General features: G+C 37.0%; 1 protein-coding gene across 5 annotated transcripts in view; it reads left to right on the top strand.

Moving 5' to 3' along the window:
* LOC129740071 (octopamine receptor beta-3R-like) overlaps positions 1–18,966 on the top strand; it is a 422,031-nt gene that overhangs the window by 380,286 nt on the left and 22,779 nt on the right. For all 5 annotated transcript variants that reach the window (XM_055731660.1, XM_055731661.1, XM_055731659.1 and 2 more), the window contains one exon: positions 8,475–10,179. In XM_055731660.1, the coding sequence (XP_055587635.1) occupies positions 8,475–10,179 (1,705 nt within the window). The remainder of the gene's footprint in view (positions 1–8,474; positions 10,180–18,966) is intronic.

Genomic DNA, 18,966 nt, shown 5'->3' with positions numbered 1-18,966 from the left:
TATAAGTATTACCAAAACCAAAGTTTAAGCAAATCTCAATAGTTAAAAAAAAAATCAAAATGTTTCCTGCATCATTAACCGAGTCATCTTAGTGTTCAAAAAATTTGAATTAGTTTCACATTTCATAACAGAATATTTTTTAAGCTACAACTCTTTTTATCTCAATGTTCTCCAAAATCCCTGATCAATTATCACTTGTTTCCATCGAGCGGATAAAATTTGATCCAATTCGCGAGCTTCTTCCTACCTCATCCCTGCTCACTTCTCTCTTTTCCCAACGGCAATATTCAGTGACAGCAATTAGTAATTCGCGTAACGGTAGGTACCTTCTCCATTTTTAAGCTGGAAAGTGTATTATGGCAATAACAAAATTGCTGCTTCTACCCAGTTTATCAGCAGCTATGCAGTGATGATGATGAGGTCTCAGCTTCAACAGCCGGCGAAGACAAATAAGCCAAGGGATGCAGAAGATGGAAGGTTTTAAGTGCCACAGCAAATTTTAACAATTTTCCTATACCTTTTCCAGGCTCCCCAGCTGCTTTTGAAAAATATCCGATGGAAGACACAGACTTCCAAGAATTTGTTCATTACAGGCTGTTGCCGCTCTAGAGTTCGGGTTCGCCAAAAGCGGGACACATTCATTTTGACGGTGCAAAAAACGGGACGGCATCGGGGTTCAGGAATTTTGAAACGTTGTAGCAGTTAAGGAAAATGGATTAATTCGATTTCAGGTGTACCTTGCCATCAAAATGAAACAAAATTAAAGGTTGGCGTACAGTTAACTCGAAGGTGATTTATTTTCAATTAATCGGGTTTAATGACGGTTAAAAGTTGACTTTTCTCATATCATGTTTAATGAGAAATTTGACATTGTCCTTACGTGATAGTCTAGATGGTAGCATATTGAATTTAATTTTAATTAATCAGTTTCATGTTTGTTTTTAATAAATATTTTATGCAGTTAGTCCCGACGATTGAAAAAAAAAATCTAGAGTGTTCAGAGTTTTTCTCCGATAACATTAACACAACCGTCATTATCGCAAGCTTCCTCGACATCATTATAATTTTATTAAAAGTCGACAACACCAATTTGCAGTTATTGTAACATTAATTGACCGGCCGATGAGAGAGCGCACAAATTGATTAGATACCCTGGCTTAGAGATCTTAAGATTTCGTACCTAATTGGATTTCCGATCCCATCAGCCCGGCAAAAGCTGCTTCTTCCCTGGCCCAATCAGGCAGCTCCAAAGCAACAGATGAGCCTTCGGTTCGGTTCTTAGTATTTCACCATCTTCCGACAGGTTTAGAACAAAAGCTGCCTCCATTGAGAAAGGTTCGAATGGAAATTAGCAACTGCTTCCAACCAAAATTCCAGGCTATTTTCAGCACTAGTTTCGGTTTAACCCCACTGATAAAATATACTAGCTAATGAGGGGATAGTTTTGATTAGTTCGAACTTTTCAAAGGCTAAATTTTAATATACTTTTTCTAATCTATTGACATTGTATTCTCCAGATATTCAAAACATATAAATAGACACTCTATTTAACGGTGAGAATAAAAATCAACAGAGATAATGGAAAAGCCACCTGTGTAAACCACATAATGCCATGTATTTTTTTCAGAATTTTTTTTATTAATAAATAATTTTAATTTTAATTTAATTTTTTAGTTCAGTTATTGTTTGATTTATGTTTTCAATTGATTGCTTTTGCAAGTTAAATCTTTCTGTTCTGTTTAATATTTGACCAATCAACAAATAACTACGTAACCTAAACTAAGCTACTTTTTACACTAGCATATGTCGACCAGAATGACCAAAGCTGTTAAACGGTCGTTAAATAAAATAAACAAACAAACACTAGGATATGCTTAAAATATTTCATTCATCGTTTCAAACATTTCTGAAGCTTCTATTATAGCTTGGATAAGGTACGAAAGCTCTGTTGTTGTTTCTTGCTGCCTGTATATTCAGGAAAAATATTTTTATTTGTAGGACAGCGGCAGCTATATGCGTTCAAAAGAATATGTACTTATTTTATCCAATATTTTAACAAATAAGTGAATGAAAAATTTATACACCTGTTTTCTATATGTTACAGCAACTTTAATAATAACATCCATAGGAGCTTCTTGAGAAAACGATTTTCCTTTTACCAAAGTAGCCAAAACATGTAATCATTCAGGAAAGTAAAGGACTTGCGTCCTTCATTTTTTCTTTTCAATGTTATCTCTGCTACATGTGTTTTGGGGCCGGAACACAATTTCGGGCACGATTCGATGCTTAAAATGTTTCAAATTAAAATAGAGGTGAGGAGGAATGTATAAATTAGATGAAGGGTATGCAGAAAAAAAAATAAAAAAAAATAGTTGTATTCGCCAACACTGAAGATAAATGAAATAAAATGAATTTCTATGCCAACATTTGTTATTCTGCACTTTACTTCTAGCCTTCGTCGGTATCGGACGTTTTTTACTCTCGATCATCGTTCAAAAGGCAGCGATTTTTTTTCCATCGATAAAGTGTTGTAGAGCGCGTGGTGATGAGCCCATCACCGGGTGACCATCCTAACCGGACAATTCCGGAATGGATGGATGCCCAAAGTTTACACGGTCGGTTATATTATTTGACGCTTCAAGGTGCTAAAGGAAAACAACTGCCAAAAAACCCGTTCTTGATTGGACGTTCCATCGAGAACTTTGCGGGTAAAATTGAAGGAGCCTTCTACGAAAAATCCCGGAACTGGTACGTGCTTAAAATCAGGAACAAGAACCAAGGAAGATTGCTGACAACATTGACCACCCTATTAGACGGTACACCAATTATGATAGGTCGTCATCCAAGCCTAAATCAACGGAAATTAGTGGTCACCTGCCGAGAAGTGGATGGAATGGAAGATAAAGTACAGCTGGAAGAATTATCCTCTCAAAAAATCATCGACGTCCGCCGCATAACGAAAAAAACCAATGCAGGGATCATAGGAACATCAACGCTGATTTTAACAATCAACAGTACCATAATTCCGGAATTTATCAATTTCGGACTCCTTCGTGTTCGCACGCGCATATATTATTCGCAGCCCCTATTATGCCGACAATGTTTGCAATACGGTCACCCTAAAAGCCGTTGCAAAAATCTGTTGGCTTGCAAAAATTGCTCCCGAGATCATGATAGTGCCGATTGCCAAGCCGAACCCTTTTGTGGAAACTGCAAAACGACAGGTCATTCGCCTTTGGATAGAAAGTGCCCCATTTGGACAGCAGAATCAGCAGCACAAAAACTCAGCACCGATAAAAATATCCCTATCAACGAAGCCCGCCGAATGATAACCACGAGCAGCAGCACAACCAGCTACGCGAACGCAGTTAAAGCCAACCAAAAACAACAGAGTACAACACACCAGCAGCAGCAAGTTAATAAAAAAGAAGAACTAATCCAACAGACGAGCCTGAACCAGAAAAGAACACTTGAAAAACCACACACTCCAACAGCACCGCAACAATCTTTCCAGACTGATATCACCAGTTTGGATTCAGATTCCCCGCCTCGAAAAAGGACCCCTCTTCCAACCTCTCTTCCTACAACTTCGTCACAAGAAGTTGTTGGCGAAGATATGGTTACACACTCTCGATCAGTCGTGACGCGCAGTATGCAGCAGGTGCGGCGGCCACCAGAGATACCCAAATAACCCTTCTTCTTCACATCCTTCCACTTCCTATTTCCTCCCATTATCCCTTTCCCAATAGTTTAAATCAAAATGACCCTCGGCATATTATTACTTTTATTTTTAAGTTAAATGCCTAATAAACGTTATATTAAGAAAAAAAAAAAAAAATTGTTATTCTGGCAACACTAGACAAAACAAACAAAACAGAACACATTTTGAAGATAATTGTAATCGTAAAGAACCAATGAAGATTTTCATATAGTCATTCAATTCGATTCACTAGACGCTAAATTTCAATCTTTTAATTTTTTCAGCAAATTCAAAGGTAATCATCGAGAACGCTGTAATCAAAGCTTGGTTATCCAATGCAGCCCGCCAATTATAAAGTCTCAAATGATATAAATTTTTTTTTCAGTCTTCCTGCCTTGGGGCAAAAATGAGACTTTTTATCGTGTAAAGCAGGGATCTTCCCATCAACTTTAGTTTTTATTGCCACGCTCAGAATAATTCTTAATGAAGTTTTTATAAGATACGTCTTATGAATCGCTGAAATAAGTTTTCATAAGATTCTTATGAACTTCTTACCGTTTTCATTAGAATTTTTCATGAAATATGAGAAATATGAGAGAAGCGTTATTGTGAAAAAAAAAAAGATAAACACAGTGACATATTACTGGTGATGAAACGAACAAGAAAGCGAAGTATCACATATCTTATTCGACTTCATACTTGACTGGCAGGAAAAATGAGGATAAACTCTCGGATGTGGAATTGAAAGGATTTAAGACATTTCCTGTTTGTATTCGTTTTTTTTAAATAATAAGACTTTCTTTTTAAAATAATATCCACTCTTCCAAACAGATGTTCATCATCAGAATTCATTCGGGTCATAATTAACACAAACGCCAAAACGTTGGAAAAGTGTCACAAATAAACAAAAAAATCGGGTCATAAGAGAATCTTCTGATTTTAATTAATTTTTCTTGTGGTCACTTCATAAGAAAATCTGATGTCATACATAAGAGTATTTTTCTGAGTGCACGAATCAAAAGTCATGATGACACCCATTTTTTAAACGATTTTTTTATGGGCGATGGAAGCGAAAAGTTATTCTTTCTCTCCTGAAAAACGCCTTTAGAACTGTCAAAAGTTGGGTGAAATTATAGCTGCATCCCACTTGCACTAATGCAAAACCATCACCCAAATTCGTCAGCGCTTCCATCGCTTATTCTCTTCGTCTATAGTACTTTAAAATATACAAGGTAGGCCATTCCGCTCTCATTCAACGTATTGGTAAGAGGCCCGAAAAAAAAGTAATGGAAAAAAACAGGCAAATGTAAGGAATTTATCAAAAAATCACATTTTAGTTTAAATTGACAGGAAATAAAATTATGAGAAAAATATGCACTGATGCTTTTTAATGCAACGAACAATATTTGGCTTTTGATCACCGCTAAATGATATATACAATGGGCTTTTTTTCGATTTAAAACTTAAATTTGTGAGGCTTGTGTGAGGCTTGAGCTTTGTGAGGCCTTTTTCTTTCGTGATTTGAATAAACATTCAAACAAATTGACATTTCATCACAGAAATACGAAGTATTTAAGATTATTATCTAATGGTTAACACAGATAGAAACAAATATTACATTGCTTGCTCTCAAAAAAGAGGGACGATGAAAATTTCTTTTGAATCCTCCCCGCATACGTTAATACCATATGCTGGATCATCCGTATTATTCTCATCTGATTACGTTAATAGTAACGTGCATATCGCGTCATGGTTTAATGTGTCTCTGCTAAAACGGATGAAATACTATTTCTAGAAGATTCTAGAATCTTCTAAATACCGAATCGATAAATTTAGCAACGCGCTGGAACGATAAAAAAACTATTCCTGGAAGATAAAATTAACGATCCTTAAAATAATTTGAGGTTTTTTGCAACACGCCTTAAGTTCTTTGCTGTCACGTCAACACACGTGGTTTAATTCGTGAAAAAAACCCAGCCAGAGTTCGGGTCAATCTTGTGAATCTGGAAAGGGAGAAAGGTCGGATCATTCGGCGACGGAGCTAGCTTTGCCGGTAATGGTGAGTAACCTTAGATATTCATTTAAAACTTGAATATGAGCAAAAATTAATGCTTCTTTCAAAATAATGTTCTTTCAGGGGCTGTTAGGCAATTGGAGGCCGCAGAAAGTCATCGGAGGAAGATGGCGAGATATGGCATTCCATCGCCCAAGAAGCATGGCAGATTCAAGGACAACCAAGCACCACCACTGGAAAACCGCGGAACAGCCACAGTGTCAAACAAATGTTGGATCGCGCGACCGTGGCCAAACTCAGTGTTTGTGGTAAATTGTGTTATACCGGCAGCTTCAAGATAGAACCGACATATATATGATAATTTTTATGTGAAAGTGCTATTGAACAATTATTTAAAAATTGCAAAATTGTTAATTGTGTTCGCTACAAAATGTTTGAAATAAAAAAAATGTGTAAAATAATGTTTATCTTTTAATTCGAAAATTTGACTTCAATAAGATAGAATAACCAAAACCCCAGTATGATTTTGAATATTTTCATGTTTAGTTCACGATATGTGGTATCATCATCATTTTATGATTGGATCATTAGATAAAGATAACACGAATGATCAAACCGTTTTAGAACGAGTAGAAAAAAGCAAAAAAAATGAATGGTTACTCTACTTAACGACCCGTTCGCTGTATCGTAAAGTGCGTCCAAACGATTCCATTTCATGGAAAAAAGACTACCTTAATCGTACATCAATAATCCAAAACTATAAAGCAAATCTTTCGTGTGTCTTAGGAAGAAGATAGTGGAAATCGTTATTGTATAATACTGATTTATGCGGGTCATTATTTATGGTTCAGATCCAAAAATTCAATGCAATAAATAATTTCCGATGAGCCTGAAGAATCATTCTTTAATCTGTAATAAATGGGTTTTTATACACTTTCAAGGGGTCTAATTAGACTTACCGGCTTAACTCCGTCTCAGGGGCTCCTACGCCTAATTTGGGGCAACTGTTGGCCTGGAGGTGTTTGGGAGCGGGGTTTTTTGGCCACTTCGATTGTGGTTGAGGCACTTTGAATCGAAGATTTTTTCTTTGAGGGTTCCACTTATCACACTCCGGTCCGTTCCTCGCCTTTTTGGACACAAGACACGTGCGCAACCGCTTTTTGGCGAATTATCTCCAACGACACTGGAGACCACGTCGGAACTCAAAACCCGAGGCACCACGGATCGCGGAATACAGGGAGGAACGCCAATAATGAACCGAAGGGGATTTTAACTCGTTTTCAAAAACCGATCGACTTCGCTTGGGCCGACACGTCTGGCTTCTTCAACGACTCACAAGCAAGAGAGCCTTTCAACCCTTTCGCTCCTCGTTTCCGGGGTTTTCCGCCTTCTTTCGGAGTTCGCAAACTCCATAGTGAACGCAAACTCTTTTCATTTACGCCAAAGCAGTTCTCTGCCAGAGGTTCTCAAGCCATTATTAACCGCCCCTTATTTCCTCCCAGTCCATCTACGCTCTTAATACTTAAATTATATTAATGGGACATATTTACATGTTACAAATCTGAAGCTCTTTTCAAAAGAATCGAATGGCTATCGACGGAGAAGTTAATAATTTTGAATGCCATTCTATATAAAACTGCCAAAGTTTTATAACTATTTTTGTTGGTATGCAAGCATGCTGTGTACATACACGAAGCTTTCAAGAGAGGCTAACGCAATGGCCTACCTGTTATTTTCCATGTAGGTTAGAGTGCCCCAAATGACCCGACTTTTGAAAAAGTTATACGCTGCAGGCTAAAATTCATCATTGGCCTAGTACAAGACCTCATGCCAAATTTGGGCCAGATCGGATCACGTTTAGGGGTCGCTCAACGAACCTGAAGTTTGTATGGGATTTTGAGACATTTTGTTCTGGAGAAACATGAAAAACCAGTTTTTCATCAATAACTTTGGTTCCCGTCGGCCGATGTCTTTCAAAAACGGGTTTTCGTAAAGCCTAAACTATGAAAAATATTTCATCCGAAGACTGCATTTCGATCAAAGTTAAGATAAAAAAGTTATAAGGCTTCAAAAATGGGCTAACTTTTTTAACGGTGGTATTCAGCACTGTTAATGAGGCGTCAATATGTTCGACAGCCTCGGCTCATTAATAGTGATGAATACCATCCTTAAAAAAATTAACCCATTTTTGAAGCCTTATAGCTTTCTTATCTTAACTCTTATTGAAATGCAGTCTTCGGATGATATATTTTTCATAGTTTAGGCTTTAAGAAAACCCGGTTTTGAAAGAAATCGGCCGACGGGAACCAAAGTTATTGATGAAAAACTGGTTTTTCATGTTTCTCCCGAACAAAATGTCTCAAAATCCCATACAAACTTCAGGCTCGTTGAGCGACCCCTAAACGTGATCCGATCTGGCCCAAATTTGGCATGAGATCTTGTACTAGGCCTAGGATGAATTTTAACCTGCAGCGCATAACATTTCACAGGTTTTGAATTTCCCATACAAATTTGGGGCAGTCTAATGTAGGTACTATGCTTTTCGTCGAGGTTGTATTTCATCTCCATGAGCTTTTAAAAATGGAACATTGTGGCGCACATTTCTATTCCAAGCACGTGGTTAATCCGTTAGGATTGAAATCAACTAGACCGCCAAGAGTGTGCTAAAATAAATAAAAATGGAATCAAACTATGTTTTTGGGATTTCGCTTGAAACCACTTAGAAAATTAACACGTTAATTTTTCTTTATTCTCCTATAGGTCCCCATCGTGCCGACGATCGTGAGTACAGACGACGATCTGTTGGTGCCATCTTCTCCACCTCGACGGCTCAGCCGCAGTAGCATCGATCTTCGGGATCTGGAGTACAAAAGCGAAGCGAACAAGTTGAAGAACTCCGACAGTGTAAGTTCGATTTTTCCGCTGCACTACGAAAACAATCTGCGCTACTCGGGCTCGGAACCGATCGCGGTGAAGGAAGCTCAACAGAGAAGACGATCGTCGCGAAAGGAGAGCTTCAAGCAAATGAATTTCTTCCAGCCGTTCTTTTCCCGCAACAGTTTGCTGAAATCCTACATCAAGGGAAGCAGCGGGAATGGAGTTAATGGAGAGTTGAACAACAGTAGCCATGCGAATAATCGGGCAACTTCGGAAAAGAAGCTGAACAATAAGAACGATGACAATCGATCTAACAACAATATAATAGATTTGATCAATGTAACTTCGTCGTTGGATAAAGGAAGTTCTGTGGGTGGACAAAAAGAGGTCAACACTCAGAAAAGACATCAAATAGCTGCTAGCGAATCAGATTTTCTAACGATGATTCAAAAACAGCGATCGCAGCAAAGACTGGGGAAAAATAACGCTAGTGTCAAAAATAGTAAATGCAAGGAGGGATCTCGAGAAGATCAGCTGATTTACGCTCTCAGTGATTCGGATTTCACATCCGCTTTTCAGGGAGATGAGGCGATCCTGAAGAGTTTTAAAAACTTTAAGGCGGGTACCGAGCCTAAGGAAGGAATTTTTAAAATAGTACTGAATGGCGAGGGTGGCACTGCCGGAACAACAACGGCGCCAATCAACGATACCCCAGATATTCTGATCGGTTGTTTTGATCATGGCTTCAGTGGGACACGCTCGATGAGCCCCACTAGCCCGAAGGAAGTGGTCAACGTATGTGGCGAAGAAAATGCACTCATCAAATCACCCAACTACAAAGTTGTGAATAGTTCTAGTAATAATATTTCATCAGCACAAAACAATAGCGCACTTAATGATAGCAATCTAAGTCAAACAGATGGCAATTACGTGGTGGATCTGATATCAACCATAGCTTCGGCTGGATCCCCACCTCATTCAGCCGGGCTACTTCCGGAGGCCATTTCCCGTGAGAACGATCGACTGAAAAGTTGTGATAAGAGTATTTTCGATAATCTTAAACCTCTGGCACCACTGGCGATCGACAGTGGTAGTCCGGTAAACATGCTGAGTGAGGCTTCCACCATATCCCTAGACCTGGTGACAACAGGTCCTAGCACAAAATTACAAGTTCCTACTGGCGCCACCGACGGTTGTCCGATTCCGACGATTGGGGTGGCCGTAACAGAAGATACCATCAATCCGGTGGACCCAGCGCCAGAGATCACAAACAATCCGGATATCATAATCGAGAACATTCGTAACGATAGCCTGAACAATCAGCAAATTCAGCAGCTTTCGGCGGCCACCTCGACGACTGCCGTGATGCCTCCGTCCATCATGATGTCCCCATCGCCGCTCCATCATCCGGGACTGCAGCGAAAACGACAATCGTCCACCGTCACGTACAATATTAACGTAATTAATTTCAGCGACAACCCGGACGAGGACGGCACCAGCAGCTATCAGATGAATAACAATCGATCCGGAAACGGATTTGGCGACAGCAGCCGACCGGGAACTGGCGGAAGGTCCAATAGCTCAACGAGTGAGTACATGGTTTAGCTTGTGAAATCCCTTCTGCCTTCCCTAACCCGTTTTTCCCCCAAACGTAATATCATGCGCCACCTCAACCCCTCTTACTGGGCGATATATGAGTTTGATATCGGGTTGAAAAACTCTCCTACTCTGTATTTTATGTATCTCTTCTCTCTCTTTCATCCACTGTGTAATGACTGGTCCTAACTATTTCCGGTGTGTTTAGATGTGTGTGCGTGTGTAAATATCAATTGCATTTTTCAATTTCCGTTTCCAATTGCAATTATCAATTCGATATACCTACATATGTCACATTTGGCTGTATATCTTTCGCTGTTGATTGTTTGTGCATTATTTGCGTTCTTAGCTTTCATTCTGGAATTCACCCAAAAAAAAAACATTTTTCAAGAAGCTGTCCTCTGGATACGGAAACCTTTAAATCGTTCAGACTAATGAAACTTAAGCATTTAATTTAATTTGAAAAAAAAACTGTTTTTAGTCTTGGCTGTTTCAAAAATATAACCTTTGGAATGAGTAGCCATATGCCAAAATAAGAATATTTTTTCAGAATTTGTTAATTTCCTAGTTCCGTTGAAACTTTTTCAAATAAAGGGTGATACTTTCAAAATTTGGTCAATATGAACTTGAAGTATTTCTTGCAATTTAGCATTAAACAAACCTGAACACCCCTCATTTTGAAGGTGTGTGTGTAGAATGTTGCTCCTATTTTGATTTCAGAATTCACTCATCAGTTGTCAAAATGCCGTCCAAGGAAGAAGAGCAGCGTATCAAAAATTTGATCGCGCATCGCGAAAATCCGAGCTACTCGCACGCAAAGCTGGCAAAATCGCTAAAATTTGCCAAATCAACCGTTACGAATGTAATTAAAGGGTTTGGGGAACGTTTGTCGACAGCCAGGAAGTCAGGATCGGGGGGAAATCGAAAACGAGAAGCCGCTGAGACGACAAAGAGAGTTGACGGTAGTTTCAAGCGAAACCCTAACCTCCCTATCCGTGATGCCGCAAATAAGCTGGGTGTATCGTCTACAACCGTGCATCGAGCCAAAAAACGAGCCAGACGATCGACTAACAAGAAGGTAGTGACTCCAAATCGCGATGATAAACAAAATACGACGGCCAAAGCGCGATCCCGGAGGGTGTACACGACGATGCTGACGAAGTTTGACTGCGTGGTAATGGACGACGAAACCTACGTCAAAGCCGACTACAAGCAGCTTCCGGGACAAGAGTTTTATACGGCAAAAGGAAGGGGCAAGGTAGCAGATATTTTCAAGCACATGAAACTGTCAAAGTTCGCGAAGAAATATCTGGTTTGGCAAGCCATCTGTACCTGTGGCTTGAAAAGCAGCATTTTCATAGCTTCCGGGACTGTCAACCTAGAAATTTACGTGAAAGAGTGTTTGAGTAAACGTCTGCTGCCTTTCCTGAAGAAACACGGTTGTTCCGTACTGTTTAGGCCGGATTTGAAATCTTGCCATTACGGTAAAAAGGCCATGGAGTGGTACGCCGCCAACAACGTGCAGGTGGTTCCCAAGGACAAGAACCCTCCCAACACGCCAGAGCTCCGCCCAATCGAGAAATACTGGGCTATTGTCAAGCGGAACCTAAAGAAGACCAAAACAACTGCTAAGGACGAGCAGCAGTTCAAGGCAAACTGGCTTTCTGCGGCGAAGAAGGTGGACAAGGTGGCTGTACAAAATCTGATGGCAGGGGTTAAGCGTAAGGCCCGGCAATTCGGATTTGGAAAAGCGGAAGCCTAACTGAATATTTTTTCTGAATTTAATACTAATTGAACTTGAAAAAGAAATTTAATTTGATTTTTTAAATAAACGATTTACACGCGTTTTCCCTTGACCAAATTTTGACCGTATCACCCTTTAATAATAATAATAATATTTATTAAAGACCTTTTAACCAACTTTTTCACAGTTTTTTTTATTTGAAAAGAACTCCTTACATTTAAAATTTAGAAAATACTTGGAATATAAAATCTTTTTCTTGAAAGTTATCGGAGATTCATTTATTATTACAGCAAATGTCCTGTAAAAAAGTTGTACCCTAAAAATTTAATGTCTCGTAATCACGTTTTCGACCTTTAAAATTACTGTAAATGTCCTGCTCCTTTTTGTTACAGGATATTTGTGTAATTTTACAGGAAATAATTTTTGCTGTGTAGATTTATCTTGTGCAATTTTTTTGGAGGAATCCAATGAAGCCTGTTTAAGATACCGCACTAGACTGAGTCGATTTGGAGTCATTATTTAATTTCTAAAATCCTGGGGTCTTAAAAGCTTTGTTTTGGTCCAAAACTCATCCATGATTTTTACATGATACGTTTACATGAGTAAATTTGAACTTTTAGGTTTGTATGGCAAAATTGAATATTTTGTACTGAAAAATCAACATAATTTTTGTTTCTTCAGTGGATCTGAGCCTGATAATGGGTTTTGTGCCAATTTATAAATTCTTTAAAGGAAATTTTCCGCTAAACAACTTTGTCGAATATCTTAACTTCGTATCTTTTTAACAAGTGTATGTCTTTTGGCATTGATAAACAATAAATGCAATTGACACCACTGTTAGTTGCCTTGCGAGATATTACATGACCACTTTTCATGCAATACTTCGCGGGGCACAAGCAGTGGTGTCAACTGAATTTATTGTTTATCAATGCCAAAAGACATACACTTGTTAAACAGCTATTAACTTTTTTGTTTGAAAAGATACGAAGCTATGATTCTCGACAAAGTTGTTCAGCGAAAAATTTCCTTTAAAGAATATATAAATTGGCACAAAAACCATTATCAGGCTCTGATAAACTGAAGAAACAAAAATGATGTTGATTTTTTAGTACAAAACTAGCTGATCTTTCATCGTGCTCGTGAATCAGTTTTCATAAAAATCGTCTCCAAGTTGTTCGAGTTTTGTTCCGTTTCTAGTTGATTTTGTATAGGAGCTCCCCTTCCATACAAAGTGAGATTCTTGAAACTATTATACAAACCATCTCTGACTTGAAAAACCCTTGGATACCAAATTTCACTGCATTCCGACCGACCATTCATACGTGATGGTGTTACAAAGAAAACGCTTCCATTTTTATATATAAGAGATATTCAATTTTCCCATACAAACCCAAAAGTTCAAAATTACTCATGTAAACATTTCTTAAAAATTCTGCAAAAAATCATGGATGAGTTTCGGACCAAAACGAAGCTTTTAAGGCCCCAGGCTTTTAGAAATTCAAAAATGACCCCAAATCGACTCAGTCTACTACCGCACGCTTCGGAAGTTATGGCTGTATTTACCCCCTATTTCTCCTGTATTTTTCAATTATTTCAGAAAAAAGGAGGTTCGGACTTACAAATTTTGAACCAAATGAGACGAATTTTGTGTGATTATTTTTCGAGAAATTCAATGAAGGCTGTTTGAGCCACCGCACGCTTCGGAAAATGGAGTTATGGCTGTTTTTACCCTCAATTCCCCTACATTTTTCAATAATTTAATAAAAAAGCATTTTCGGACTTGAAAATTTTGAACCAAATAAGACGTTTCTTCTGTGATTTTTTCCTAAGAGTTCAATGAAGACCGCTTGAGCCACCGCACGGATTAGAAACTCGAGTTATGGATGTCTTACCCTAAATTTCCCTACATTTTTCGAATAGTTAAGTAAAAGCATGTTCGAACTTGAAAATTTTTAATCAAATGATACTTATCTTGTGTGAATTTTTTCTCTGAAGAATCGCTGTTTGAATAACTTCACGCATTGAAAACAGGAGTTATAGCTGTTTTACCCTCAATTCCCTCATATTTTCAAATGGGTCAGAAAAAGCATGTTCGGACCTAAAAATTTTAAACCAAAAAAGACTAATCTTGTGTAGTTTTTTTTTTCCGAGAAATTTAATGAAGGCTGTTTCAGCCACCGCATGCTTCATCAAATGGAGTTTTGGATGTTGTCCATTTCCCTACATGGATGTCAATTTCCCTTACATTTTTCTATAATTTAAGAAAAAAGCATTTTTGGATTTGAAAATTTTGAATCAAATTAAACGTATCTTATTTTATTTTTTCCGAGGAATCCAATGAAGGCTGTTTGAGTCACTGCACGCTTCGGAAAATGGAGTTATGGCTGATTTTATCCTCAATTCCTCTACATTTTTCTATTATTCCAGAAAAAATTATGTTCGGACTTGAAAATTTTTAACAAAATGGGATGTATCTTGTGTGATTTTTTCTGAGAAACCCAATGAAGCATATTTGAGCCACCGCAAGTATTCGAAACTGGAGTTATGGCTGTTTTACCCTTAATTTTCTGAATTAATTGAAATATGTCGGGAAATTTAGGGTAAAACAGCCATAACTCCTGTTTAAAATGTGTGAAGTGGCTCCAATAGGCTTTGATGGATTTCTCTGAAAAAAATCACACAATAATTGTACCCTTTGGTCAAAAATTTTCAAGTTCGAACATAATTTTCTCTGAAATAATTAAAAAATGTGGGGGAATTGAGGGTGTAAACAGCCATAACTCCATTTTCCAAAGCGTGCGCTGGCTCAAACAGCATTCATTGGAAGTCACTTTTTATTAAAAAATTCCAAATCCGAACGTGCTTTTTCTGACTATTTGAAAAATGTAAGGGAAGAAGTTAAAATAGCCATAACTCCTTTTTCCAATGAGTAAAGTGGCTCAAATAGGCTTCGTTGAGTTCCACAGAAAAAATCACACAAGATTCGACCCGTGTAAGGGAATGTAACCCAATGAAAGGGAATTGAGGGTTAAAACAGCCATTACTCCATTTTTCGAAGCGTGCGAAAATATATTTTCGGTCTTAAAATTGAGGTAATTGATGATTTTTTCATCCCATTAATGAAAACAGATTTGAAAACGTTTCCATAATGTTTCTGTTCAACTCATTGCCTTCATTTTATAATTGGGTTTAGATAGTGTGGGTTTGACAAACACCAAAATAAAGAAATTTTGAAAACAAAATACGAGGATTTATTTTCATCAATGATGAAATATCTAGGTCTATTCACTTATTAAGCAAAAACCCGTATGAAAAAATCCCACCATAATTATTGGTAAGTAACCATTAGAATTTTTTTTTATCTGCTGATCTTATATGCTTTAAATTTACGTACAATCAAATAATTTGACCGATAATCGATTCTCATTGACGCTTCTTTGGTCATTTCTGTCAATTTTGTCATAATGAATGAATAAAGTAACACAAGTCACCAAACTTTCAATAGTGTCATACTGACACTTTTTAGCGGATTAGGGTTAACTCCGACAGCTTTGTTTTGATTCACTAAAATGTTACGTTAAATTACGTTAAATTGAAGCGGAAACTTCTCTCGGGCCAGTTTACTTGAGCCCGTTGGCTTTCCAACGCCAAGAATGAATAAACAACGGTCAGAATTTTTCGGTCCAACGCTTGTTTTTTTCCTCTCATCGCTCACGGGCATCCATTCGGTGGCTGGCCACACCGCAGCTATCAGCTCATTGAAATGGAAACCATTTGTCAGAAAATGGATTTAATGACTGAACGAACCCATTCCACAACCCGAACCTGTGTGTTCCCTGGAGCAAATGGGCTCCACATAATGGGGCCAGCATAATGAAAGAAAAAAGTCAAACCGTCCAGCGACGGATAATCAGATTTTGCCACCTTTCGGCAGCTTCGGTTAAACATTTGCTGCAAAGTTGGTAATTGGTTTGACGTTCGCAGTTTTTCATTTGCGTTGTTACTCGATAAATAAAATCACAGCATCATTCATTCTTCGAAATTAGTCGACTGTTAAATTCGAAAAGCAACAAGCTGTTTCCAAATTAACGATTAATTTAAAACGAAAGAGAAACTGTTGAATTTTAATTTCCCGGACTGAAAAATTTTATTTTCAACTTTTTATGGGAAAAAAGGTTTTGTACTGTGAACACTAGTTTGGTTTATATTCACCATTCACCATCGAATTCTTCTTAAATAAAAAAAATGTACTTTTCGCAACAAATTTAAGCGAAAGCCATCTTTAATTATATACTATGTATTGTAGCTTCACTACATCGTCAATTGGTTTGTCTCATAATTAATAACATTCCTTTGCGGTTGGGGTAACGTTGCCAGATTTTTTCAGCATGTATCCGGGCTGAACAAAGCTGGGAAATTTAATTTGAAAACCTGGCAAAATCTGAGCATTTGATTTCAAGATTAATGACAAAAAAATCGGGAAATATCCGGAGAAATTGGTCAAAACCCAGAAATTACTCAACAAAAATCGAGAAATTTTTTAAAAAAACAGATTAAATTTATCGACAGATTTTAAATCGTGTTTAAACCTTTCCAAAAATCCTTCCTTGATTGATTTTATAAAACTTGCTCAAAAAAATCGTTTTAGAGGCAAAAAAAAAATTGGTCACAATGTAATTTTTTTTTGTTTTTTTTTTTGCCAAACAGAGTGAAAAAAAAACCAGGGTCATATAGATCCGGATTGTTTTTTAAGTAATAAAATCAAAACTGCTTAATTGATTTCCTGTTTGTTTTAATTATCGAATTTTTTCGGCGAATAAATAACTACAAAATTACTTGCCAGTTGGTCCGGACGTTTCGAGCTACTTTTGGATTTTCACTCCTCTTCAGCGGACTTAATCTAGCGATCGTCTATACTACTGTTTGTAGTTTTTTGTTTACTTTTGATGTTATGTTTACATTTGTCTGTCAGTGTTTTGATCTTAGGTAAAACGGAGTCGGAGGCAAAAAAAAAAATCGCAGAATCCGTTGGTTTTTTTCCAATTCCACGGTAAACTGGGGGATATTTGATCAACATGAAATTTTTGCAGATAATCGTCATCAACTAAGTCTGAAGTTAAAATATCTGAAAACGTTTTTCTACGTTTGAAAGCCTATACATCGAGTTTTTGATAGGCTTAATTTGGTTTGTAGTTGGAGATTTTTTTAACACGACTTAAAATGTAATTTTAAAGTTTTAAATATTTGATTTTTCGAAGTCTCACAAATAAACACCTTTCCTGATAAAATGATAGCATTTAGAAGCAAATGGGTTGTTTCATATGACAGTTTAACTTTTTTTTTGTATAGGTATAGTTTTAGAGTTATTTTAATTGTCATTCTATGATAATTTTTGTATAATAAAAAAAAAACGGGCATTTTCTATCAGAAAGTCTGTATGAATATAAAAAAAGAAACAGTGGGGAAACCTCGGGAATACCATTAAGGTAAAATTTCATTTGTTTTTAATGCCAAAAATAATGTGATATGTTTATATTTTTTTGACCCTAAATGTATGCAGCAACATTGCCCATCTTTTGAATATATTTGTATTTGAAAGAATCGTTGAACAATTTATTTGAGTCCAAACAAAAATTACTGTTATAGATGTTTTAAGCCTTCTGTGCTAATTGGCATCAAAACAATAACTTTGAAGATGTTGAAATACGTTAAAATCATAGTGATCAAAGTTATCCCGAAACATGAAATCTGGTTTTGTAACAAACATTTAGTTCTAACCACTAATGTCGTTTGTATATTCTGCTGTCAATGATTATGCCACAGACAAAATTATGCTTTATACTCCTTCCCTCAATTATTTCAAAATTTTTTAGCGTTACAAAAAAGCAACCCCTTCCAAAATATTCGAAAATGAATTAAAAAAGTGATCAAAGCTCCCTCAGTTTACGGTACTTCGCATTTTTGTCCTTATCAATTTTAAGTAACGTTTCCATGTTTCATCCCTAATCCCGTCATTGCTAGTTTAGTTTTTTTGTATAGGGGAAAAGTTCATATAACGCCCCATGTGGCTAATACGCGCCACTCTTGTTTTGAAGAATCTGAAACATTTTAAGCCTGCAAAATATTACCAATTTGTTTTAAATGCTGTGATTGGTCATGGCAAGTATGAATTTTTCCTTAAAATGCCCCTGTGTCGTGATAATTTCACAATTTAGGTTTTTCTTCATTTCGATCTAAATTTTAAAACACTTTCAATAAGGTGTCATCAAGTAGAGAAAAACAAATAAGACAATATTTTCTGACAGATCGATAGAGGAGAATCTAAACTATGATTTTATGCTAAAAAATCATACTGAACTCGCTAAGGTATGCTTTTTATGTGTATGTTCTATTACGGCCCATGCGCTCTTTATAACGCGCCAATCGTAGTAGGCTGAAAATAGCATTAATTTTTCAAAAAGGCCAATTTTCATTGAAAATTAACAAAAAGTCTAAAACCATATTTTGAGCGTTAATTCAGCCCAAAAAATCTATTTTTCATTTTTTGTTAAATTTCTATTAGTCCATTTTGATTTTCTTTTCAGTCAAAGTGTCTGAAAGTATTGGTGTGTTTTCGGTCTTCGGCTGCTCTCGAGTGTGTTCGGCTGCTAGGCGCGTATTGAATACACAGCGGCGCGTATTCGCAACACAGTTTTGTTCTGTGGCTTTGAATATGGTTTTTAAAAATCATGTTTTTAAAGAAATTATTGCAATTTGAGTAATGAAAAATCATAGGAATTTGTAGAAAACACTTTTCTTCAACGATTACACCCATTTTTAACACAATTTGTACGTGGAATACTTAGAAAATCAGCGATTCGCTTAGGTGGCGCATAATAGGGCATGTTCCCCTATGTTTTTCCCTTTCAATAAGATAAGAAGGAAAAGGATAGTAAATAATTAAAAGAGAAAATCTTATGCTGTTTTCAGGAATAATGTACGAAGGAAAATGAAAACAAGGATGCAACGAATATTTAATGGGGAATCTTTTTTTAA

The sequence above is a fragment of the Uranotaenia lowii genome, chromosome 1 (genome assembly GCF_029784155.1).
Source record: "Uranotaenia lowii strain MFRU-FL chromosome 1, ASM2978415v1, whole genome shotgun sequence".
Classification (NCBI taxonomy): Eukaryota; Metazoa; Arthropoda; class Insecta; order Diptera; family Culicidae; genus Uranotaenia; species Uranotaenia lowii.
This window is presented reverse-complemented; position numbering and strand designations above follow the sequence as displayed.